Source organism: Myodes glareolus, chromosome 10, assembly GCF_982192425.1.
Source record: "Myodes glareolus chromosome 10, mMyoGla1.1, whole genome shotgun sequence".
NCBI lineage: Eukaryota > Metazoa > Chordata > Mammalia > Rodentia > Cricetidae > Myodes > Myodes glareolus.
The window spans coordinates 58880340-58907506 of NC_142035.1; the positions used below are offsets into that span (position 1 = coordinate 58880340).

General features: G+C 45.3%; 1 protein-coding gene across 5 annotated transcripts in view; it reads right to left on the bottom strand.

Annotated features, from left to right (window-relative positions):
- The window catches only part of Mapkbp1 (mitogen-activated protein kinase binding protein 1), a 56092-nt gene that overhangs the window by 24088 nt on the left and 4837 nt on the right, over positions 1-27167 (bottom strand). For all 5 annotated transcript variants that reach the window (XM_048459628.3, XM_048459630.3, XM_048459631.3 and 2 more), the window contains exon 2: positions 4050-4141. In XM_048459628.3, coding sequence (XP_048315585.3) covers positions 4050-4141 — 92 coding nt within the window. The remainder of the gene's footprint in view (positions 1-4049; positions 4142-27167) is intronic.

Below are 27167 nucleotides of genomic sequence, written 5' to 3' on the forward strand. Positions count from 1 at the left end.
TGTGTCTGCACAGATCAGAAAAACATAAAAAGACTAGTGTTAACTCCATGACTTACAGGGCTAGTGATACAGGGCTATCGGGACAGTTTCCTCTACCCACAGGACTCCAGAGATATTTCTTTCCCCAACAAGAGGCAAATCCTTGTGAGCAGCAAGATTTAGAAATCGGGATATAACAATGGTTCCTAAGGTCCCTGCTTCCCACTCACTCTCTATTAACCACTAGCTGATTGGTTCCTAGAACAAAATAGTTGCTCCTCCCTTAGATCTTTGCAGCTGACAACACGTTAGCACCACAGCCCACATACGGCTTTCTTCTCATCATGCTGCTATTGGCTCCAGTACTCCCCACCGAGCCCTGACCACTCAACTACATGTTTTTTCATTTTTTTTTTATATTTTACATGGGTGAATATTTGCCTGCAGGGCCAGAAGAGGGCACTGGATCACATGGAACTGGAAGTATAGACAGTTGTAAGACATTATGTGGGTGTTAGGAACAAAACCCAAGTCCTTTGCAGGAGCAGCGAGTGCTCTTAACCACAGAGCCATCCCTTCAGCAGCCCGATCTCACGCCAGCATCCTCTTCAGCTCCCAGTTATTATGTGCTGTCTCTTTCATCACCTCTAACTCAGTGTAGGAGGAGATTCTGTGGCTTCCTACGTGTCCATTTTATAATGCTGGGCTCTCAGCATGAACCCCAATATGGGTGCACTCAGGAAAGGAGTTATCCTCTCTTCTCCACTGAAAAACCAAGCCTCCTCTTACAGGTATAAAGGTCCAGTTTCTTTGCAGCTCCTGCCCCAGGAGTCAAAAAGCTGCTCTGCTCAGAGTGCTCACCAGGTTACGCTGGCAGTGGGGCCACGGTCAATCAGCCAAGCAGTCAGAGAACTATGAAGCCAGCTAGGGGTAAAAGCCCAGCTCAAATAAGAGGGTTCAGCCAAACCAGGGTCCTCAAAGAGACTGCATGAGGACTACATTAGCATCCTAAAGTAGGGGCGTGTGATAGTTAATATTGTCAGCCGGACAGGATATAAACACGATCTATAATCTATAGGCAACAAGATCTATAATCACAAAGTAGAAGACAAAACTCTATGCCTGTATGCAGGAGTTTCTAAACTGGGTTAGCTTATGTTGTAAGACCCATCCTAACTGTGGGCAGTGCCATTCTGCGGGCTGGGGACCAAATAAATAGGAGTTGGCAAGCTGAGCACCAGCATCTCTGTCTCTCTGCTTCCCGACCACGGATGCGCCGTGACTGGTGGTCATACGCTCTTGCTGCCATGCTTTAAAAGGGAAGGGAGGGTTTGTTTTAGTTCATAGTTTGGGGGTACCCCTAAGCTGTTTCTGTGACAATTTTGACACAGCAGGGAGAAAGGTACTAACACAGGGATGGGCTTCCTGTGGGACATCAGGTAAAGTAAACTAGGGAAGCTCTGTAGAAGAGAAGCAGGAGGCACTAGCTGAGGGGTCCTGGCCCAGAGACATCACAGTCACTCAGATCCCACCCACCTCTGCCTGACACACGCTGCCCACCCCCTTCCCTGTGCTGTTTCATTTCCTCTCAGAAAATTTTGTTTTGGTTTGATAGTTGCTGCTAGGCCTTTGGGAGGATTCTGAGTTTTGTTTCTCTTCTTGTTTCTAGGATACCTGAGCTGGCTCCTAGAGCAAGAGCAGCAGGAACAAGCGTGGGGGCTGAGGGTGGTGCTTGGCAAAGGAGACAGGAGAGCCTGCCTGCACTCCTGCAGACTGAGTGCGTCCCATGTGCCTAGGGGCACAACAGTGAGTCGTCCCCCCCCCCACACACACACCACCACAGACAGGAACCAAAGCCGAGGCAGCCATTTGCAAAGAGAGAAACCCAGATTCTAAGAAACGCACAGGTCAGAGATCAACCTGGGAATTTTGTCCAGGGTTACCCAAAGCCAAGCCTACTCGGGAAATCTCCTGAGAGACACCATGCCCAACCCAGGCGGAGGACTCCCAGGCAGCAAGTGCCTGTAAAGCTAAGCACATGCTCCAAAGCTCCAGGCCTGGCACCCAGGATAGAAGGCAGGAGAGAGGGGTCAGAGTTCCACACTTCCCAAGGCCTTGACACAGGGCCCAGCACACCAGAGATAGTCCCCTAAGCTTTCCTGCACAGACTCTGTCTAGCCCCAGCCCCACTTCAACAGGAAGGGACCTGGTTTTCCCTGGCTGGGGCAGGCAGGGAATGAGTGGAATTCCCCTGAGGCAGGCAGTACTAGGTTATTTAGCAGGGCAGACCTTTCAACAAGTCACTTGGGGGAGGGGTATCCAGTTTTTGCCAGGCTAAGCCATTGTAGCAACCACAGGGCCCCAATTATGGACACTAAACACGATAGGATCCTTAGGAGAGACACCCAACTCAGAACTCAGAGGCAGAAGATTCCTTGGTACAGACTACTGTGCACATAAACTCAAATGGCAGGTAGACAGTTCAGAGAAAAAGCGGGAAGTCTGGCCTTTCCCTACTCCATGCCACTGTAGAGTCATAGCGCTAGGGTCAGGTCAGACACTGACAATGTAATTCTGAACAAACGGCTTCACCTTGAATCTCAGTTTCCTCCCCTGAACTATGGAGTTGAGAACATACCAACCTCAAGCTCCTCGGCTCATGTGCTCCTCCTGCCCATGCCCCAGCCTCTCCAGTACTTGGTATGACACAGCAGTGCACCTTAGTATATAGAGTTTCTAAAGTTGATTGTGGTGATGGCTACAAAACTCTAGAAAATTACTAAAATTCATTGAGTTGGAGCTTTATTTTGCTAGGAATCAAAACTAAGGTCTTGAAAATAGGTAAGCACTCTGCCAGTGAGCTCTATCCCAGACCTGAATTTGACATTTTAAACATTTGGTATCACATCACAACAAAGCCATTAAAAATTACTAGACGATAGTATTAAAGATGGTGCTTGGGTGGGGTGGGCCAATGGTGTAGGGGCAATGAATCTGTCTATGGACCAGAAGAGGGCGCTGGGGCTGGAGAGATGGCTCAGCACGGGCTACTCTTTCAGAGGACCAGGTTTTTATCCCTAGCACCCACATGGTGACTCACAACTATGTAAATTCCAGTCCCAGGGCACCTGATGTCCTCTTCTGGCCTCCATGGGCACAGGGCACACACATGGTTCACAGAGTTTAGGCAGGTTAGTCATACACATAAAATAAAATTAGTGTTTTGTTATTTATAAAAAAGATGGTGTTGGGAATCCTGTATAAGAAAAGTACAGAGATGCATGTGTGGATATAGGAGTGGTAAGATGTCCAAATACCAATCAGTACAGAGTGCAGCAAGGATAACACCCGAGTTTTTACTTAGACGTATTTCCCTTACAGAAATGGCATCAAAACATTAATCTAGATGTATCTCTCAGAAGATTCCAGAAACCTACTGTCCTCAACTAATTTAGCATAATTGTAATTGACACTCTTCTCCCCAAGGCTAAGGGAAGTCACAGAAAAGAAGGTGGAAAGATGGTAGGAGCCAGAGGCAGCGGATGACATCAAGGAAACTCTTCTCTGAATACAACATGGCAACTGCACAAATGAACTCACTGAGCTGTGGCTGCACTCACAAGCTCTGAGTAAGTTCAAGCCAGACAAAGTGCTGACAAGGACGGGGTAGGGAGGGACAGAAGTGGTGAAGTGGTCAAAAGTCCCACTCCTGAGTGAGGAGCTACAGGCTTGACAGCGGCTGGGAGAGGGAGCGCTCCATTTAGTTAATGGTATCCTCCCTGGTAGGCTGGCCGCAGCCAGGGACAGGCCCACAACCAAGAGTAGCTGAGCAACACAAATTTGACTCCATGGGCCTTTAAACAGGGAAAGAGCAAGGACCCAGAAAAGGAGTGGGACACAGAGAAGGTGGGGCACAAAGTTGGAAGGACAGGGAAGTGGAGTGGGCCTGGAGCAGCAGGGGGAAGAGCGTGAACCTGATCCAAATAATGATATGAAATTCTCAGAGAATTAATAAAATGTTACAAAAAAAATAAGCTTTCATGCAACAAGACCTCTTGAAAAGCACTTACCCAGCAGGGTAGGCAACTAAACCTGACCGGGGATCACAGGCAAGTCCTCTGCCTCCGGATACTGTGATTCCCAGAACCTTCTCCAAGGTCACCTGTTAGAGCAAAACAGAGAAGTGATTTATTGTAGACATAGCAGGGCCGGGATGAGGCACTAAGGGCTTCTACAGCATCTCTTCAGCACAATTTTCCCTACAACCTTATCTTCAGGAAAACGAGCCTATGACTTCTTCAGACTTTGTTCTGACCAAAAGTCTCTTGATCACATGAGAAAAGTCCAGTAGTGAGTACCATCTGCATTTAACAGGCTCCACCTGCGGTTGCCACAAGAAAGAAAATGAAAGGGTTAACGTACCCCTTCATGACCAAAGAGAAACAAGCACTCTCTCAATGAAAGAAGACACTAAGTTTTGGCTAGAAACTGGGATCTGCAGTCTGTAGGACTCACATGAGGCCAATGACCTTCAAGCGTTTGCAGGCCACTGTGTTCTACCTACCAACAGCCAGAAGAACATGAGGTATCCACCGGGTAACTTGAACATCACTGATCTGTGCATCCCATCATGGGCTAGCCCTCCATCAGAGGACTCCACCTCCCCACGTCTGGCAGTTCTATAGTCTAAGAGTCTAGGAGGTCAAAGCAGGCTGAATGCTGTGTTTTGCAAATCACAGATGCTTGGGATACTCTGATTATTGTTATTAAGCCACATCTCCCACAGAGATGAAAGAGAAGCCTGTGTAAAGTGCTGGGAGAGTCTGAGAAGACACGACACACGAGACATTCACCACCTTCACCAACAGTGCTGCTGTTCCACGTTGTCTGCAGGCCACAGAACCCCCACATTAGCCTCAAATTAATTCATTCGTCTTTCTGTGGATGAGGGCAGGTGAGAGCCATACTGGCCTATAACCTCGTAATTGTCACTCCATGGTGCTGTTTGTGACAGTTTTTCTGGTTTCTCCAGATCCAGTGCCCTCCAGGGCTGTCTGTACTTCCTGTAGGAGCCTTCCCTCAGGGATGTCCTTGTTCTTCCACGGTTAGAGTGAGGAACTTCTGCGCACAGAATGTACTTTCCTATGAAAACTCTGCCCTGGAGAGTCTTGGAGTGCCAAGGAGTGGAGTAAGCCGGAAATACAGGGCAAGATAGAATCTACTATGACAGACCAATTTCTACAGTGGGGAAGCCCAGAGTCAACTGAAACAGTCTTTGAATACACATTCTTTTATTGGCCTAAAGAGAAGAACTGTTGGAAGGGATTTTAGAGGGCTCATTTAGACTCTTACCTCCAGAGGTTCTCTGACCACACATATTCACTGTGGCACATGTGGGCACATCATACACAGAATAAACATAACAACAACCAAACTAAACTCTTACCTTAAAAGACCTTAAAGGCCATTTTATCTATCTACCTATCTATCTATTTTGTTTTTTCAAGACAGAGTTTCTCTGTAGATTTGGAGCCTGTCCTGGAACTAGCTCTTGTAGTCCAGGCTGGCCTTGAACTCAAAGAGATCCAGCTGTCTTTGCCTCCCCAGTGTTGGGATTAAAGGTGTGCGCTACCACCTCCCGGCTGCCATTTTATTTTTCATTAGGTGGAAAGGTAGTTGATGAAAACTAAAATAAACCTCCCAAGGTAGTACAGTTAAAACCTAAGTCCAGTCTAGACCAGTCCAGTATAAAAGGGTATTCAAGCCCTAGCAACTGAAAATAAAACAAAACAGGAAAACAAACACTGAAAGAATGCAGAGGTATAATTACACATCTGTAATCTCAACACGTGGGAAGTTGAGACAGGAGTATTACTATGAGTTTGGGGACAACCCAAGCTACAGAGTGAGTTCTAAGCTAGTCTGGGCTAATGAGCTATCTCAAAAAACAAACAAATAAACAAACAAAAAACTAGCAAAACAAAGAAACAAAACAAAACAAAAAACAGCCAAACAAAATTTTCTCAGCGAGTTCATTAAGGGTCATTTAGGCTTCTTAGGGATATAGGTCAAAAATTCCAACATGTCGCCAGGTGATGGTGACACATACCTTTAATCCCAGCTCTCATGAGGAGAGGCAGGTGGATCTCTGTGAGTTTCAGAACAGCCAGGACTATACAGAAATCCTGTCTCCCCGACTCCACACCCCCCAAAATGTTTACTCATCAGAGTCCATCAGTCCAATCACCAATCACCCCACTGTTCACTTATCCCTGGACCCAGCCGAGGTACTAACCCTAACATGACATAAGCTAATGTTCGTCTGCCTATGCTAGACATTCTGGATAGCAAGTCTGAATTCACCTTGGGGAGACTCTGATTTAGTTATCCCAGATCGGGATGTTGGCACTGCGCCTTTATTACCCCAGAGGAAGGAGTGGTCTGCAGCATTCCTACTGTACTTTCTGCCTGAGACGGAAAAGAGAGAGAGGAGCCTAAAGCCACCATGTCTCACGTGGAATGTGAGGTTATCGAACCAAGTACAGCTATACACCTCCAATTCTCTTCAAATTAATATAAACTGAAGCAAATCCTTTAGATTCAAATGTGTACAATCCCTACGGTTCAGTATTGGTCCCAAAGAATCAGACTAAGTGTGCTGGTTCTCAGCTGCCCTTCCCTCTCACAGGACTGCGGGTAGAGAACCCAGTTCTACAGAGAATCTTGAAACTGGTTGGCAATTTTTAATAAGGTAAAGTAGAAAGATTCAGTTTATGCATACCCTAAATATCAGTTTTCATAGTTAAAAAAAAGAAACGTACTTACTATGATTCATTCATAGTAAGAAACATGCTTTATATAGTGACCCAGTGTGCACATGCATGTATGTGTGTGTAGGTAAACAAAACCAAGGTACAATTTTCATAAAACAGTAATTACAGTATATGCTTTAATATACTCTAGTATGTTCCTTTTAATTCTGATCATGACCATTTTATCAACTCCATGACCTACAAATGGGCTGGAAGACTAAGGTTGGGAAGCTTGCCACACTTGTTCCTGCCAGGCCTAGGGACAGGCTAACCACTGGAGTCTTTATATTTTGTCACTTTCCTCTCAGGGCTCCGCACACAGGGGCATACTTCCTGGCTAGGAATCCCACAAGCAGGAGTTTGCCTGGGCTAAAATCTTGGCTCATTTTCAAAAGGTTTCCGGGTTTGGTTTTTTTCTGGCACTCTGAAGTAGTCATCTAAGGGAGGGAAGCAGTTTCCTTTAGCGCTCTGAAGGGAGGAGCACAGGAAAACATTCGGGGCATCAGCTGGTTTTTATTTTATGTTCTTAACTCAAACCAGCTTCCTGTTTGCAGGGAGGTTTAGGGCTAAACTCCTCTCTCAAAGGATCTGGGAGTTCCCAAGCTCTTTTGAAGCCTGCAACAGCTAGGCTCACTGTGCAATACTCCAGCACAAGGGCTATGCAAAATGACAACACACACACACACACACACACACACACACACACACACACACACACACGCCGATAATGTGTTTCCCCTCTCCTCTCTTCAGGAAGGTAGTAGAGCTTCCCCCTGCTCTACAGAAGGGAGGTAAGCCTGGGCACGAAGGCCTAGTGCACCAGAACGTGACCAGTTGTGTGCGGCAGTGGATTTGCACCAGCTCATCAACCCTGACGTGCACAACTTTCCCCACAGCCAGTAACAGCATCAGGACTCTTAGCCTCTCAGTGGTGGGAGTGCTTTACCATGGCAATCAGCAATCAGTCTAGGATTCTCCCGCATTCTTGGGGATCCTGCAATATAAACTAGTGCACCAATGAGTTCCAATGACTATCATTTATCAGTTGAAATATGTCTGTACCTCCCAAATGTTCTCCCAGCTTCGGGCCTTGCCTGCTACAGTCTTTTCTCAATGTGGCTGGCCACACTGATTCTTTTAAGCATAAATGAGACCATGTCATTATTCAAATCCTTCCAATGGCTCCCATCTCCCTTAAAGTTCAAATTCAAACACTTGATTTAAACTTTAAAAGGCCTAAATCACCCAGCCTCTGGCTATTTCTCCAAGATCATTTCCTATACTCTCTCTTTGCTCCCTCTACTCCAGCCACCTCAGTCTCCACCAGCACCACAGGCAGACTGTGGGGTCCTCCTTCACATCTGCTATTCCTTGGACTCAACAGCTCTTCCCTTAGCTATTCTCACAGTGATGTGACTCAGGCCTTTGTTCAAAGGTTTTCTCCTCAGAAAGGGCTTTGTAGAATTCGCTGTCATCATTTCTAGCCTTCCTCAGCTTGACTTTACCTCATAGTATACACAGGCAGCTAAGATGATCACCTCATCTCTGCCTAGGGGCTTCCTCATCACACAGGAGCCCTGGAGGACATGGTTTAGATTCCCATCACTTATTCATATATCCTAAGCACTTAAAAAAAGCTAATTTATTTTTATGTGTATGAGTGTTTGCATACATGTATGTATGTGTACAACATGCATGCCTGTGCCTGAGGAGGTCAGAAGAGGGCATCAGATCCCTGAAACCAGAGTTACCGACAACTATGAGCCACCATGTGGGTACTAGGAACTGGACCCAGGTCCTCTACAAGAGCACTTAGCCACTGCTCCATCCTCAACCTGCAGCACTAAACCACACCTCTCACAGAAGAGGCACTTGATGGGGAACCTGCTACTACTGTACCGCCAGACTGCAGAGCATCATGCCGCCTGCTAAACTCACATCTCTCTACCTGTCGGTTAAGAGTAACCCTCAGACCTCAGAAGAGACATTTCTTTCTGCAATAGATGATGATTAATTCAGAACTAGCCAGGCAGGGAGCACACCTTTAGTCCCAGTGGGAGGCAGAGACAGGTGAATCTCTGGGAGTTAGAGGCCAATCTGCTCTACATAGAGATTTCTAGGACAGCCAGAGCAACATAGAGAGATCCTGTCTCAAAAAAAAAAAGTAGTGATATTTTGTTTGTATTTTAACAAATAAAGCTTGCCTGAAGATCAGAGTGCAGAGCTACTAGAAGTGGTGTAGTGGTAGGCACACCTTTAATTCTAGGACTCGGGAGACAAAGGCAGAGGATCTCTGTTAGTTCTAGGCCACTCTAGGCTATGAGAAATTGATCCAGTCTATAAGAGAAACAGTTCACACAAAGGTGATCCCAGCACTTGGGATCCCACGCCTTTAATCCCAGAACTAGGGAGGTGGAGACAGGAGTGAGATGGCTGGGTGGAGAGAACATAAGGCGGGAAGAGGCAGGAGCGCAGTGCAGTCTAGAGATGCCCCTTCAGTCTGAGCACTGGCAGAGGTAAAAAAGTCTCTCTAGTGGTTAGTCACTCTGCTTCTCTCCTCTCTCAGCTTTTACCCCCTAATATCTGACTCTAGGTTTTTATTAAGAACAATTAGAATTTGTGCTACAAAGGAAGAAAGAAAGAACGAACAACAAAAAGAAAGAAAGTCACAAGTAGTCAAAGTACAGACATTAAAAAAAAATCCCTAATACTACACATGCTGGCCAAGACTGAGGGACCATCCAGAAATGAGGTGCAAAGATTTTAAGAGTCAAAGGCTGGGGAGGATCAGAGCAAAGCAAAGCTTTCTGGACATGACAGGACTACTGCGCATGAACTCACAGCAGCTCTGGTTGCCTGTACAAGACCTGCAAATATCAAGCCAATCCACGTTCTAGCATGTGGGAGGAGGGAGCTATGACAGTTAATGGCTTCTGCGGGAGGGATGTCAGGGTTGTGCGGATTGCTGTTGTTATTGTTGTTGTTGAGATAGGGTCTCTCTACAGAGCCTTGGCTGTCCTGGCCTCACACTTAGAGATGCCTGCCTCTGTCTGCTGAGAGTTAGTTTTCTTTAAGGGAGGTTACCACATTTCAGGGGATGGCTCCATACCCGTGAGTATGTGAGCAACACAAAAATGACTGTGGATTATCAGACAAAAAGGGGGGTATAAGGAGAAATGAAGGATTATATCTAGGAGGAGTTAGGAAGAGGACCAGGAGGGAAGTGAATTAGGGAGGGGAAGGCACTTGATATATTTGAACTGCGGCTGTCTTGACAGAGTTCTCAGGAGTAGTAAAGGATCAGTCATGAAAAGGCCCAGAAAAATTGGGCTATCTCAGTTAGCAGATTGCTCTTCTCTAAAACTGATTGTACTAGTTACTTCTTTGTTTTTTAAATTTTTGTTGTTGCTGCTGTTTTTATACCCCAACCAAAGTCCCCTCCCCCATCCACTCCTCCTCCACTGTTTCAGACAGGCATCCCATGGACACCAGCCAGCCACGGTATATCAAGTTGCAGTGAGACTGGGCACCTCCTCTTCTATTAAGGCTGGAGGAAGTAATCCAGTAGCAGGAATGAATTCCAAAAGCAGGCAATAGAGTCAGAGACAGCCGCTGCTCTTGCTGTTGGGAGTCTCACACGAAGACCAAGTTACAAAACTGTCACATATATGCAGAGGGCTAGGCTCCCTGGTTGTCGGTTCAGTCTCTGTGAGCCCAGCTTAGTCAGTTCTGTGGGTTTTCTTGTGTTTTGTTTTGCTTTATTTTACGTCAACTTAACAAGCAAAAATTATCTGGGAAGAGGAAGTTCAATTGAGGGAATGCCTCCATCAGATTGTCTGTAGGCAAGTCTGTTGGGCATTTTCTTGATCAATGATTAATGTAGAAGGGCCCAGCACACTGTGGGTGGTGCCATCCCTATGTGGTATAGAAAGCAAACTGAGCAAGCCATGTGGAGCAACCAGTAAGTGGAGTTCCTCCATGGCCTCTGCTTCTGTTCCTGCCTCTGGGTCCTTTCCCTAACTTCCCTAGGTGATTGATGAACTACAACTGAAAGTGAAATCAAAGCAGACCCAGACTGGTGAGAGGGCTGAGTGGGTAAAGAATGTGCTGGTAAGCCTAATAACTTGAGTGTCATCTCTGAAACCCGCATGGCTAAAGGTGAGAACATGCTTCAGCAAGTTGTCCTTTGGTTTCCATGTGTGTGTGTGTGTGCAATGCATACATGCAAGCAAAATGCCCATACAGACTACAGACACACACACACACACACACACACACACACACGATTTAAGAGTATACAGGGGATAGAACTGAAGAACTTCATCTATGTAGCTTTGGGGACATCTTCACCCATGCAGGATGATGGATGGATGAATTGGGGGGGGGGGTCACAAATGCCCCTGAAATAAATCCAGTAAGCCCACTTGCTCACCAAGCTACACTTGGTGGAACCATTCTTTTATTCCACTTGTTGGTACTCTACCCGCTATGAGCAGACATTTGTTTATGTCTCCCCAGGAAAAGTTAAGGCAACACTGGTCTTGACCATGAGACAATCCTCCTGCCTCAGCTTCCTGAGTGCTAGGATTACAGGTATATATCACCATGCGCAGCTCCAGAGTTCTGAAAGATCCAAATGCCAACAAAACATAGCCAAAAAATACGTAAGCCAACTGTTTACAGCCAGTGACTTGGAATACAACTGCATCAAAGTAAACCCACTGCTCTAGAAACATCATTCCCATAGAAGCAAAGACTCAAGAACAAGAGCAACCACTGTATACTGTATACCCTGGCATGATCTCCATATCCACAATGCACTAAAGCTGTAAGGGCCTGAGTCAGCTCTTGCTTCAGCAGGTGGAGAGTGTTGAAATGGAGGGGAGTCCTTCCCAGCCTGAAACCGGTGTCATCTTTCCACGGGCAAGGTTCTACAGTAGCCTGTGAGAGAGCTGACATGCCCACCACCCCCAGTATGAACCAGACATAACATATCCTCAAGAGAGAAAGGACATAGGCAATATTTCCCTCACTCAAATCAGATAGTTAACTTTGTAACAGTTTATGAGAGAGAGAGAGAGAGAGAGAGAGAGAGAGAGAGAGAGAGAGAGAGAAAACTCTTGTGTTTAGGTGCCCTTTCTGCTTACTCTTAAGGAGTGGGGGAAAGGCTGCAGGGATGGCTCCGTGGTTAAGAGCACTGACTGCTCTTCCAGAGGACCTGGGTTCAATTCCCAGCAACCACATGACAGCTTACAACTGTCTGTAATAATTTCAGTTCCAGGGGACCCAACACCCATGGGGAAACATTGATGTATATAAAATAATAAATTAAAAAGAAAAAAGAGTAGTGGGGGTAACAAGTGGTTCAGAGGTGTAAAACTACACACTAATTCATACCAGATAAAACTATTTTCCAACGGCAATTTATGAATAGGACTTGAAAACAATTTGGTTAGTAATGAATAAACCAAACAAAAATAGATCATGCAGAATCAAGTCACAAAGTAAAGTATATTAATGGGTGTTTTCAAAAGTCTGAAAGTTAGGGCTGGAGAAATGGATCAGCAGGTAAGAGCACTGGCTGCTCTTCCAAAGGACCCAGGTTAACCTTCCAGCACCCACAAAGTGGCTTACAACTGTGTTTAAGACCAGTAACAGGGTGTAGATCTGGACTTAGTGGAGGGATGAGGTGGGCAGTCCTGGAGCTTCTGTCTTCCCAATTTCCTAATAAATGGCTGGTTCATTGAAAACAATAACAACAACTCCAGGGACTCTGATGCCTTCTTCTGACCACAGCACACAAATGGTGTAGAGACACACATGCAGGCAAAAAAAATATGAAATGGAAATAAATATTTTTTTGAATTTTAATTTTGTTTTGTTTTGTTTTTTGAGACAGGGTTTCTCTGTAGCTGTGGGGCCTGTCCTGGAACTAGCTCTTGTAGGCCAGGCTAGCCTTGAACTCAGAGATCTGCCTGCCTCTGTCTCCCAAGTGTTGGGATTAAAGGAGTGCGCCACCACTGTCCGGTGAATTTTAATTTTTTTAAAATTATGTGTCTGTGTGCAGATGTATGTGAATGAGTACAGGTGCCTACAGAAGTCAGGGAGATCAGATGCCCCTAGGGCTGGAGTTATCGCTGTGTGTGAGCTTTCTGACATGAACACTAGAAATCAAACTCGGGCTCTCTGGAAGAGATCAGTATGTGCTCTTAACTGTTGAGCCATCTCTCCAGCCACAAACTGTTTAGTATGTATGTATGTATGTATGTATGTATGTATGTATGTATGTATGAGTCTGGAAGCCACCAGGATGCTATGGGGATCCCATCAGGAATAGTCCAGAGTAATCCAGTGTGTGACAAAGGTCACAAAAGAACAAAATCCTCAACAACGAGACGTGACATCTGGGCAGGTTCACCAAGGAGGCCTTGCCTTGTGATACAGAGTGAGGATTTGGTGTTTCCTTAGTATTTAGAGATGGGATTTCTTTCAAAACTTTGAGGTTAGGCATCGTGGCACAGACAGGACTGATTTTATTACATTTATTTAGTGTGTGTGTACCTATGTACTATGGCACACGACTGTGCTCTCCTTCCACCATGCGAGTCCCAGCGCTCAAGCCCAGGGCCATCAGGCTTAGTAGCGATTGTCCTTACCCGCTGAGTCATCTTACTGCCTTCTCACAGGACTTTGACAGGTGAAAACACAGAAGGAATTCTTAGAGGAAGCTGTGTGAGGAACAGTCTGATGGCAGGAGACAACAGAGACGATAAAATTGTGCTCCAGAGAATTCTAAGTCTAGAGCAGTAGAATGCAAAGGGACCAGAAAGAACTGCTTGCTTAACATAGGTCCTGACTGGCCTGATACTTGCTACATATCATAGGCTGGCCTCAAACTCATGGCAATCCTCCTGCTTTAGTCTCTTGAGTTTTGGGAACACAGGCATGTGCCACCATGCCTCGGTATGAAAGTACCTTGAGTGCCAAACTAAGAGGAGTAATTTTTAGGTCCTGGGAGACCATGGGAGGAGTTCAAGCAAAGCTCCAACACAAACCTACACAGGAGACAGTTATGAGGCTGCCAGAATAACTCAGGGGAGAAGTAATGAAATCGAGACAAGCATTGAGACAGTAGCAGTAGAACAGAAATAACATCCAAAAGCCATAAAGCAAATAAAACTGGCAATAAATAGGCACTATACAACTGTGGAGAAAAAAATAAAACACAATTCTGAACCTCAGAAATAGCAAAGTCAAAAGCAGGACCTGGGTCTACACAGGGGCAGGGCACTGCTCTGTTGGGGTGCTGGGGTATTTAGGATGAACCACAGAGCACTTCGTTCAGCAACATAAACAGGATGGATGCTTGGAGAGGTCAGAACTGGAGATATTTATTGATAAGTGTTCACAACAAGATGGGAGAAGACAGAAGACAGGAGGGAGAGACTAAGCAGAGCTTTGGAGAAAACCCACTCTTATGCTGTGGAAAAGATGAGGTGCCTGGCAGTAGAGAGGGGGAGTTTCTATAAGGGAGCACCCATCAACATGCATGCTACGAGGAGGCAGGAATAGGATTCCTCAGATGTCTGAGCCATCCACCCCAGTCCCAAGAAGCCCCAGGCTGTTAAACTAAACACAGCCCAGGACTGTAGGGAGGGCCTCAGCTATTTCTAGCCAAGCTCTTAAGCTTCCACCTCTCTGGCTTGCTCACTTGCTCTGAGAAAGAGGGACTCCTTGCCTGGACCAGGCACAGACTGTGAAGGTTTTCTCTTTCTTCCTTAGTGTGAGGGACCACCACACCGGGAGTTGGCCCACGCTATGAAGGGGCTGCCCCCTCAGGATGGCGACCTAAGAAGTGAAAATCACTTTGAAAAAGCCTGGATCATTTAGGATTTGGCTGACCTCAAACGGGTGAGAAATCCCCAACACTAAGGAATATCTGCTTTTGTTGCCATCTTGTTGCCCCCAGCCTCCTTCTTCCCTCTTCTTCCCCGCTCCCCAGCTTCTCAGTTCCACTCAACGCAGGGATGTGAGCCATTCCAGACAAGTGGTGGCCTGTTGCTTCCATAAACAAGCACAGCAGAGACCCTGCTACCTCTCCCTCCCTCCCTAGAGGGTAAGGGAAACTGTTTACAGTGACATGTCTATTCTCTACTCTAATCCCACCCCATCCTAAGAACTGCCGCTTACACAGAAGCTACAGAGGAGCCCACAACTTTCTACAGAACCTTAGGCAGCTGCACAGAAACCCAAAGACTGGACCTAGAAGACAGAAGGATTCTGGCGATTTAGAGGTCAAAGTGTCATCTGGTCAGAGGTAATTAAGAGCAAAAAGGATTCTTCCAAGGCAGGCAAAGAGACCTGGCCTCTCAACTCCGCACTGGTCTTAACCTACTGTGGATGATTTAGAGTTACGCTGTCTTCCACAAAGCCCACCAGAAACCAGTGTCTCCAATGTAACTAACCTAAGCCTTCCTGTTCAACAGTTCAGGCTAGTGGGAGCTGAGTTGATCCTCCTGTGCTGGGATTCAAATAGCACCAGCTTCTAGGGAAGATCAGTCTGTTATTGGATGGAAGAGATAATCTTAGAGATCCTCTATCACAAGTCCTTGGAGACCAGCAGACTAGAACAAAAGTTGCCCAGTCTTGAGGCAGCAATAGAATTACTTCAAGATCTCCACGAGGCCTAGACAGCAGTTCCTACCCCTCAAGCGCACCCCTTGCCCTGTCATGTGAGGTTATGTGCATCCAAATGCATGTGGCATCTTCTCTAGCTTCCTATCTTATGTTCTGAGATAGAGTCTATTACTGAAGCTGGAGCTTGCTGATCCGGCTGATCTGGCTGGTCAGCAAGTCTTAGGAAGCCAGTGCTGGCACAGTCTGGGCCAGAGCCCATCTTTTTAAGTGGGTGCTGGGGATCAAACTCAGATCTTCCTGCTTGTGTGGCAAGCATTTTACTAACTGGCTCACCTCCTCAGTACCCACCACCTTTTCTGAGGTAGGTCTCCCCTGTGTCTAGGATGGTCTAAAACTCTGGAACTCAAACAATCTTCCTACCACAGCCTTTAGGTAGCTGGGCTCAGGCAGACAAAACCACAGCTGGCTTAGCAAGGTTCTGAATAGAAACACAAGAGAGGGGTGGGGTTAATTCATCTGCATGGCAAAGGCTATCCAGAGGCATATCTAAAGTCCCTGCTACTTCTGGGGTTGGAAGAAAAATGTTTGCCAGCAGCTGTAGTCAGCCTGAACAACATGAAGGATCCCTGTGTCAAAAAAGAAAACGAAAAAGAAAAGCTTTCCAAACGGTCCTAAGAATCAGGGTTTGAGCTAGAGCATTCGCTTGTTTGAAGACTGGAACTCAAACTCGGAGATCTGCCTGCCTCTCCCTCTCGAATTCTGAGATTAAAAGTGTGTGCCATCACCATCAGGCTTCAACTATATTTAATGCATTTTGCCATCTCCCCCAAATCTTAGGCCCTGCTGGGACCACAAGAAAAAGCTGGCACTTCAAGTCTTGAGACAACACCTGAAGGGACAAAGGGTCTGTGCAGACCGGTTCTGCAGCAGCCAGAGCTACCGCTCATTCAACACGTGACCTGCCAACAACTGCTCTAAGCACGTCACACTGAGTATCTAATGTAACACTCGTGACAGCTTCATGAAGGACTGGGATTATACCCATGTCACAGAGAAGCAAAATAAATGAAAAAAAGTTAGTTAATTAAATAAATAAATAGAAAGAAGGAGGCAAACGGTGAGTGCACACCCAGGGCAGCCTGGAGCAGAAGCCGCAGTGCGGTGAGAAAGAGGTCTGGGTTTTCCAGCATCAACAGAACGTTGCCGTTTCTGCTGGCACACACTAGGAGTCACCTCACCTCTGGTGCACGTCAGGGACAGGCCAGAAAACCAAGGAGGCAGAAGGCACATGGGCACAGTGACAGGCATGCCCTTGTGGTCCTAGCTACTAGGAAAGTTAAGAAACCCAAGAATTCAAGTGCAGCCTGGGGGTTAGGGTGGGGCTGGATCTGATGAGACACAGCTGTAATCCTAGTATTTTAGAGACCAGGGTCAGGAGGACCATTGCAAGTTTGAAGCTAGCCGGGGCTACATAGCAAGTAGTGAGTTCCAGGCCAGTCTGTCTCAAAATACAACAGAATCACTGGAAAAGAGAAGACAGAGGGTTTCAGGATAAAACAGGGGTAAGACATGCCTCTCAGGCTAGCTTCATGCTTTTGTTTTGTTTTTAAAGATTTGTTTCATTTTTATTATTTATGTATTTATTATGTGTGTGTGTGTGCGCACGTACGCGCGCGTGTGTGTGTGTGTGCATGCACATGTTCTTGTGTATGAGCATAAGCATGCCTGCAGAGTCCAGAAATGGGTGTCAGATTCTCTGGACAGGAGTTAAAGGTAGTTGTAAGCTGTTTGACAGTGTGGGGAACTGAATCCAATCCTCTGCAAGAACAGTGTGCCTTTAACCACTGAGCCATCTCTCCAGCCCCACCCAGCTTTTAATGTTCTTTCTTTCTCTCTTTCTTTTTTTCTCTCTCTCTTTCTTTCTTTCTTTTTCTTTCTTTCTTATGTCACTACTTGGACTTAATGTAGTGGCACACACCTGTAATCCCAGCATTTGGAAGACAGAGTTAGGTGGATCTCTGGGAGTTTGTGGCTAGCCTGGTCTACACAGTGAGTTCCAGGATAGCGAGGGCTATGTAGAGAAACCTTTCTCAAAAAACAAAACAACCAAAAAACAAAAATTCACAACTTATCAGTAGCTGAAATAAGGCTATAAAAACATCCACTCCTCAGTGTATGGCTTCAAAGAAAGAGGAAAGGAAGTTTTCCTAATGCCAGACTGATGGATGTGGTCAGAACCTGAACATGTCTGGGCCATACTGCAACCTATAGTCAATATGGAGAGTTGACACCTGCTTCCAAGGTAACTGGATCACAGGAGAGTCTGATTTTCTATGCAGACGAAGGGAGAATAAGGGAGCATCAGCCCAAGGGAGAGGGAATGAGGGACTCTTGCTAAAGAGCCGTTACAGCACAGTCACCATCACGTGCCCATGTCCAGTAAGCAGCCTTACCAGCACTGTGCCTGGGCGGAGGAAGCCTTCTGACCCTTTCTTACTTCTCCGTGGTTACCAGAAAAGCAAAGATATGAGACAGTTTAATTCAGATGGGGTGGGGGAGGGGATTTTTCCCCTCTAATGTCAGACTTCCCTATACTAAGACCAGAATCACAAAGCTCTATGAACTCAAGTCTGGTCCTCAAAAGAGCCTAATTAAAGTCAGATGTGGTAGCATACACCTGTAACCCCAGGGACTTAATGGCAAGAGGATTAGGAACTCAGCTACACAGTGTGAGCTTAAAGGCAGTCTCAAACTACCTGAGACCAGATCTCAAAACAGCAACAAAGAAGGGGCTTTTCCCGGTCTCCACAGCTGAGCTGCTTGCTCTGATCTCCCGGTTCCCACTGCTGTCAGCAAGAAGAATACTGAATTCCTTGCCAAGACCTGGGTAAAGTGAGTGTGCAACTGAGAAAACAGCTGTGGGGAAGGCTCTAGTGCTCAGCCATCATGGTGACTTGGGCAACAAGATTCCTTTCCACACCCTAAGGCCTTCCTCACTTTCCCAGAGGTAGCAAGAGCTTTTCATATCTGTGGACTTGACTCTTTCTTCTTGCTCAAAAACTTTCGAGGGGTCCTTGTTGCCAGCTAAATGAAGTGTAAATGTTTGTGCCTAGCATCATTAGCCCCGAAATCTAATTCAGTTCCCTACTACTCATCTAAAAGTAACAGGCACACTTGCCAGTGCAGGTTATTCCCAAAAGGAGCCGCTACCAAACATACCGATATCCTAGCTTCCAAGCACAGATCAGTTCAAAGGTCACACATCCCAAGTCTCAACTTTCAATGGTCTCTCTGTGTGTTGAAATTATCGAACAACTTCTTCATGATCCTCTTCTTTACATTACCCCGTGAGTAAACTCTTCACAGGGCACGTGTCGCATCAAAACTTATTTGTTTGTTTGTTTATTGGCTTTTCAAGACGGTTTCATTGTGTAGCCCAGGCTGTCCTGGAACTAGTGCTGTAGACCAGGCTGTCCTCAAACTCACAGAGATCCACCTCCCGAGTGTTGGGATTAAAGGCGCACCCAACACACCTGGCTTGCATCTACACATTTGACTCGCATCAAAAGATTTTATTGACTAAACATCAATAAAAAAGTATTTCTAAAGATATGAGAAGTAAAGCATCTCAAACTCACAAGGCTATCCCAGATTTTCAAGAAAAAAAATTGATGATTCTATTTTTATTATTTTCACCTCTCTGTGTGTGTATGTGTATGTGTGTAGATTTGGGTATGTGCACATGAGTGAAGAAGAGCACAGGATCCAGAGCTGTCAGGTCCCCTGGAGCTGGAGTTACAAGTAGTTGTGAGCCATCTCACCAGCCCCAAGAAAGTATTTTTATGTCCCATTAATAATAATATGTATGTTTACATCCCAAACCACCAAACTCATTATAACCAGACACATTTTCAGTAACATTTGTGTATAACTAATAACAAGTATAGATTTTAGATTCTGAACTTTGTTTGTTTTCCAAGACAGGGTGTCTCTGTGTCACTCTGGCTGTCCTGGAATTTGCTCTCTAGACCACACCAACCTCAAGCTCAGAGATCTGCCTGTCTCTGCCTTGAATGCTGAGATTAAAGGTGTGCACCACCACCACCCAGCTGATTTTGAACATTTTATATTTAAATCTGAAACACATTTGAATTAAAAAATTTCATCTTTACTATCCTTTTTTCTGCTTACAAAAATAATGGAGGTATATTACTTCAAATTCAAATCTTACAGAATTTCAATGACAATTACCATAATCTAACTCTCCCTGAGGTAACCAATACTTACAAGTGCTATTTATAGCTTCACTTTTTCTGTACATACACTACTAGGTATGTATATTTTCACAAAAATAACAGTCATCATTAACAGAGTGTTTTACAACTTGTTGTTGCTCTCCACATATATCTTACACTTCATTGCACATCAGTATAGACAGACTTCACTCTTTTCAGCAGATAGGGGAATCTTATTTCATACACGTATGCCATTCTATCCAGAGCTACTTGGGAGAACATCAAAGAGGTCACTATTATGAAAAATGAAGTGTTTCTCCAGTATTACCAAATTATACTAGATGCTGGATCTGCAGTATGAGTGAGATAGCCTCACATCTTCATATAGTCTTAGTGGGGCTTGTATATAGAAATCTTTTTCTTTGTTGTTGTTGAACTGTTCTGAGACAAGGTCCTCCTGAGCCCAGGCTGGCCTCACACTCTTATAAGTTCTGAACTACAGGGATGCACCACAAAGATCTGCTCCACCAAAAAAAAATTTCACTGCAGTACCAAATTAGAAACAGAAACCTAGGGCTGGAGAGATGGCTCAGAGGTTAAGAACACTGACTGTTCTTTCAGAGGTCCTGAGTTCAATTCCCAGCAACCACACTGTGGCTCACAACCATCTATAATGAGATCTGGTGCCTTCTTCTGGCCTGCAAACATACACGCAGACAGATACTGTGTACATAATAAATTTAAAAAAAATTAAAAAAAAAGAAACAGAAACCTAGTGGGTTATAAAACTAATATATTTTCACACTGACTTTAAAATCTTAGACTGATGCTTTTAATTCCAGCACTCAGGAGGCAAAGGCAGGTGGATTTCTGAGTTTGAGGCCAGCCTGGTCTACAGAATGAGTTCCAAGACAGTCAGGACACAGAGAAAGGTGTCTTAAAACAACCTGCCTTGAAACAACCCTCACCCCCCAAAAATTCTTTGACTGAAATTATAGGACCAATATAATTCTCAATTATTTAAATATAAATGTCATTAGCCTCCCCTAAAGAAAAATTATTTCTCTACCTTGTTGAAGGCATTGCTACTAGAAAATATGTTCATAACCCCAGTAACTTTGATCTAATGTGGAAATTAGGACTCACCCCTATTCCTATGAATTCACTAGTTGACTCACTTTACACATATGAGTGTTTTGCCTGATATGTGTCTATGCACCACATGCATGCCTATGTGTTCAGAGAGGTTAGAGGTGGGAGTCAGATCCTCTACAATCTCTGGAGTTACACAGATGGTTATGAACTGCCATGTGGATCCTGGGAATTGAACCCAGGTCCTTTGAAGAACAGTAGTGCTCATAATCATAAAGCCATCTCTCCAGCCTCTAGTTTGACTTTTAATTGTAACAAACTTATCGCTATAGCAAAGAAATAAATTATAATATAATTGATGTCAAAAAGAACATTGTGGACTGGAATGATAGCTCAGTGGGAAAGAATGGTTGCTGTACAAGTATGAGGACCTGAGTTCACATCCCCAGCATCCATGTAAAAAGTTGGTGTGATCCTGTAACCCTGGCACTATATGGGTAAAGAGAAGATTGTTGGAGAGAATGCTGGTCACTGGGCTACTTCAGTGATTTTGTCTCAAGGAAATAAGGCAGAAAGTGATAGTACAGACACCTGACTTCTCAGGTCTCCAAGTGTGCATATACACTACACACACAGAGAACATTACTAACCCTTTCAGTTAGTATTGTTGACACTAGTAAAATCATTGGCAAGAAAAAGATACTAAGGATGTTTTAAATGTTGGAACAAATGATGCTAAACCTGAAAAAAGGAACTTCTCATAAATGGAAACTAGAAGAAATTAAATTTTACCAGCAAATTAGAACAAAGTTCTTTGACAGTCTACAAATCTTAGTGCTCTGTTACTATTAGCAACCCTTTATATCTGTGACGTTATTTGGGTCTTCCATCGCTCTTTCATGGTCACTAAATCTCATTTAAACCTAACCACAGTCCTGGAATGCAGGCCTAGGTGTGGGCAATGCAGGGGAGCGCGCCTATGTTTTTGCATTTACAGTGTGGTCACACTTGACTACTTGAGAGAAGAAATCAAATCCATAGAGATCTGAGGTCAGGTGAGGGCAGGTATCTGCTCAAGGAAATGTGTAACCCTGGAGCCCATGCAGATAAAGGGAGTCGGGTGAGCAAGTGGCCTCATTTCTGCTTGTGTTCAAATTCACCCGATCCTGTCATCATCCAGGTCAGTCCTAGCATGGCGCATTTGGGGTAGTTTTTGTTTTTCACAAAAATAAAGATTTCACTCAGCATTCTCCATGACTTAAAAAACAAAGTTGGCTATAGGCTAAAATACCAAACAGGTACTGCTGGAGGGAAAGATCCAGTATTACACTAGGCCCTGCTCAAAAAACATGAGAGACACGATCAGCCTGCCAAACAGTATCTCAGATGAAAACCCAGCCATCTCCGCCACCACAGAGATGGCCAAGGCATCTGTCGGTTTCTACTCCGCACCAGTTCTAAAAGCAGCAGCAATTGCTTTTGGCTCACAGGCATCTGGAACCACACAGCTGCAACAACTTGACATTCAATTACCCACAGACCCACAAGTTAAATGCTTCCTAATAGTATCACAGGGCAAGCTGTGCGGAAAGAGTCAGGAAAGTGCGGGGGTGAGAAGAGAAGCAAGAATACAGACAAAGGTTACTAGACCATAGATCTAAAGCAGCAGCTGAGAAACTCTGGCCTTTCTAGGGAAAGTTATGGAAAAGAGTGAGTGTGTGTGTTCACAATAGTTTTTTTTTTTGTTTTGTTTTCGAAACTGGGTATCATGTAGCCCAGGCTGAACTCTCCAAGATCTGGACGACAGGATAGATGATCTTGAAGTCTCCAGTCTCCTGTTCCCACTTCCCAAATGCTGGTATTAAAGGCCTGAGCTACTAAACCCTGATAAAAATATGTATTTAAAACAAACTAACAATGCAACTTCTCCAGCCTATTCACAGTGCACTGGCTAGAGCAATGATAGGCTTCTTTTGGAAATGAAGATAACCTTGGGAGGAATATAGAATAAAGATTAAGTTTGGGTTTTGGAGCTTCCTACTGTCCACTCAAGCAGTCCTGTCCCCAACATGCATGGTGGAAACAATTGTTCATAACACACTATTATGTTGCATAAACTTTGCTGTGGGTTTTAGTTCCTCCTGTATTTTTAAAAGTTTTGTTTCTTTGTTACATGCCGGCACCTGTAAGAGGTCAGGCGAACACATGGAGAAACGGCCAGAAGCGCTACTACAGTCAGGCAGCTCTCAAAGACTGAGTAGAAGTGTAGTGCCTGTCAAATGGAAAGGAACACTCAAACCCCAAAGCACAGGGTGGGAGGTCTGCCTCCCAGGTATAGCACTTGCCTATTAGACCAAGCCTTGGATCCTAATCCTAGCACTAATAAAAAACAAAACTTCCAAAGAACAACAACAAAAAGAAAACCCCACAAAACCTCCCTTCTCATGACGCCTCTAAAAGAGCATCTGACAATGTATATGTGGGGCAATATCAGCCATAAGGTTGCAAGAAGTGTTCCAAGATCTTCGAGAAAATTTAAATCTTCACTATGAATGAAGGAAAAGGAGAGAAAGCCTCAGCCTCGCCTCAGTGTTGGGGGGGGGGAGGTGAGATGTGTGAGCTTATGAACCCCGTCTTCAACAAACGCCTTCTACACCCTGGGAAGGCCTGAAAAAACGTTACACAGTTTCTGTTGTGGTGAGAGGAGTGAGTGTACTCCCCAGCAGTCTAGGAGGAGAATCTGCACTGTGAACCCTTCCAAGTGTCCTTCAAAATCAGAGTAAGAGCATTAGGAATTCAACTGGCATCTGGGTCCTCCCTGTACTCCCAACACACAGTAAGCCAGAGCAGCAAGAGAGCTGCTGAGTTTGAACCCAGCCTATGATTCTTTGTTTGTTTGTTTGTTGTTTTTTCGAGACAGGGTTTCGCTGTGTAACATTGGAGCCTGTCCTGGAGCTCACTCTATAGACCAGGCTGGCCTTAAACTCACAGAGATCTACTTACTTCTGCCTCCTGAGTGCTGGGATGCGCCACTATCACCCAGAGAGCCTACGATTCTTAGCGAGGATTTGTCCCCAGAAAGTAAAAGAAAAAGAAATAAAGAAAACACAAGGGCAGCACTATGGGGTTGGTGATAAAAGTGTCAAATAAGAAGAAAAGACGTGGAAAAATCTCAACATTCAAAAATTCAGATCCTAAGGGTTCATGTTATTCAGCACGGCTGTCATGCTCACTTTTAATCTCCCTTAATCCCTGCCCCCTTTCATTTTTAAATATTAAGTAATAGAAGTTAAGGGTGGGGTAGCAACAAGCATCTAATCCCAGCATTGGGAGGCAGGGTTGAGGCAGAAGAACTACCATTGAGTTCAAGGCTAGTCTGGGCTACAGAGGAAGTTCCTGTCTTGAGAAAAATAAATGAAGGCAAAGCCAAGCAGAACAGCTGCCATGCTTGCAAGAGACTACCACCAAACCGCCTGTGGTCTGCTGAGGTCCACTTTGAGAAGGGGTGGGTCACTGTCGCGTCCCTGAGATCCCAGCTGCTCCCTGCACTTTCCGTGCCTTAACTGCGTGCGCACTATCAGGTCTCAAGGTGTCTGGGGAAGAGCTGCAGCACACAGTCTGGGAAGGCAAAATGGGAGGAGTTTCATCTATGAGGCTGTGGGGAAGCCATCATCCATGTCTCATGAAGACTTTCCAGTATAGTAGTTCTGGGGTCCCCCACACTTCTGTCACCTCTTCCCCATGCTCTGTAGCAAACACAATAAACTTACTGGCTCCCTAGAGTAGATTCTGATGGAATGTGACTTTGGTTTGCCACTGGGATTTTATGAGGAAGGAGTAGGTGCTGTTTATGTCTCCCCAGGGATGGAATTCTCACAACAGTAGAACAGTAAACACCAAAAAAGGTGGGTTAGCCTCGGTCTGCATTCTATGAGAGCTAGAGAGGTGAGAAAAGGCAGCAGACAGAAAACCCTTTGCTCTGCACAGAGAAAGCAGCAGAAAGAGGCTTAGCTCAGTGGATGTCCTAACATAACAAAGCCTACTGAAAACACTGCAGCTTCCCCAACAACACTGCTGCCTGAACATGAAGTCAAACCAACACATCCTCTAAAGGACAGCTTGATAGCCCACGTTCTCAGAGAAGCTTAGTTTGAATAAACACAGTCCCAGATTTCAAGCCCTTGACTGTTCTCCAAAGGGCAGTGATAACAGTTCCAAGTCCAGCTGGGGAGTCAAGGGGCTTGGGGGTGGGGCAGAGAATCAGGCAGAGGCCCCACCTTCACCTGTGCTCCTCACTCATCAAGACATGAGTGAGAAATTCCAAGGTCCAATTAGTAGGAGTGTGAGATGGGGTGAAGGTGGAGCTTGGGGACATGATAGAGTGTGGTGGTAGGGTGTTTGCCTAACCAATCAAATCTCTGGGTTTAATCCTGGCTCTGCAAAAGAAAAAAAAATGACCAAAGGCTGATCCAGCAGGACAACTTGGCCTAACCAGCTAAGTGAGAGGACTCTGGAGCCAGCGCAGCCAAGGAGAGGAGCAGTGTCTCTGGAGACACTCAGCCTGAAGAGGCCAGGGTATTTTTAGACAGTGAAGGAAGAGGTGTTATGGGTTCAGGAAAGAGGACTCTCTCAGTAAGAACCATTTTAAGGGCTTGGGGCACCGGCAGGGAGATGATCACAAACCAGAGGGTAGCGCTGTTCAAGCGCAGCACCTGTTCCTGGGGTCTCACTTCATCAGCCTCCGCATCACAGCCAGGCACGGTGGCAAGTGCCCACAATTCTAGCTCTGGGGAGGCTGAGGTAGGAAAACAGAGTTGTGGGGAGGGAAGTGCTAAGCTACTGGCTGAGAGACCTCTATTCCCGGTCATCTATCCCAAATGGAGAGAGAGTTCAGAGAGCATAAATCCCACAGTAAAGTCTGTTCATTCCTAGGAAAGACGGTGAGACAACTGACTATAAGTCTGCCCTCGAGCAGTGGATTCTGTTAGAGCCATCCCACAGTTTCCACTGCTAGAAGTCTAGAGGACAGACAAGGAAAAGAGCACAGGTCCCAAGCTGGACGGGTGGACTGTCAATAAACTTCAGTAAGGATCTGGGTATGAAACCAACAGATGTCAGGGACATAGTACTTCGGCCATAAGTACTGCAACTGACCTTGGGCTCTACAGAACTTAATATATACACAGCTACCAAACTCCACTCCAAGAGGCTGATTCTGTAATATGAGAATGGGTCCTGGAACAGGGTTTACTTGCTTTCTTCTTTTTTTGAGACAGGGTTTCATATAATCCAGGCTGGCATCAACCTTCCATGTGCTGGGATTGCAGATGTATGTTACTCTGGTTTACGTGGTGCTGAGGGTAGGGCCTAGGGTTTCGTGCATATTAAGAAAGCACTCTACCAACTGAGCTGCATCCCTTGGCCCCAGAATGCTTATTTCTTAAATGTTAATAGTCTGAGGCCCTGCTAACCATTCTCCCAAGCTGTCAGCCTCAAACTAGAGCTTATGATTGACACGTGCTTTGAAAATAAGTATGTTTCCAGCTACCAAAAAGGCAGAAAAGGCTTTTGATACTAATATCTGGGCTCCAATACTGAGACAAAGGCTGAAATTAGACTATTGCTAGTCTTCACGCTTTCAGGAAACCTACCTACACACTCTTTAGAGCAACCACACACTAAAAGGCCCAAAGCAACAGCATATAATCATACAGGAAAAGAACAAGAATAGTGTACAATCATAAAGCTGGGCTAGAAGAAAATTTGAACAAATAATATACAACCTAGACCAGATTAACAGTGACTAAGAAAGATGTTTTTAAAACTACCACTTAGTACAGGAATCCTTTTGTGTCCCTAACTCCAATCCTGCCTGCTCAGCCTCAGTCCATTTCTGTCCCTTGTAAAAATAGAACCACCCAGGCTCCTTCTACACAAAAATCTCCAGAAACTTTAGGAAAAGAGGGGGAGAGAAAAGGATTAGCTACCAAGAGCACACACATTTCATTCCTAAAGAAAACACAGCCTCAGCGGAGACGGGAGGCGGGAAGTGTCAACCGCCCAGGATCTGGGCTTGAAAGGTTTACAACTAAAGAGAGCGGCCAGCTCTTCAAGAGTCTGCAGACCTGGCACTGTATCGCCTACCAGTTTACTCCACCATAGAAAGCGCCTTCCCCATGACAAAACTTGATAAAAATCTCGTTGCTCATCTAATCTCCCTAGAGTCATTAAACCCCACCTTTACTCCTGGCTCTCGTCTCAGCCTTAAGCCATATTTAACCATATTTTAATGGCTCTCTCCTGAATAAAAAGCCCTTAAGGAGCAGTGCCCTCTCTAGTTCCTTTCAGCCATCCCATTCCCCCTGGTTTTGACCTCTCGGGAGGACACAACTCTTCCTGCTCATCTCTTATG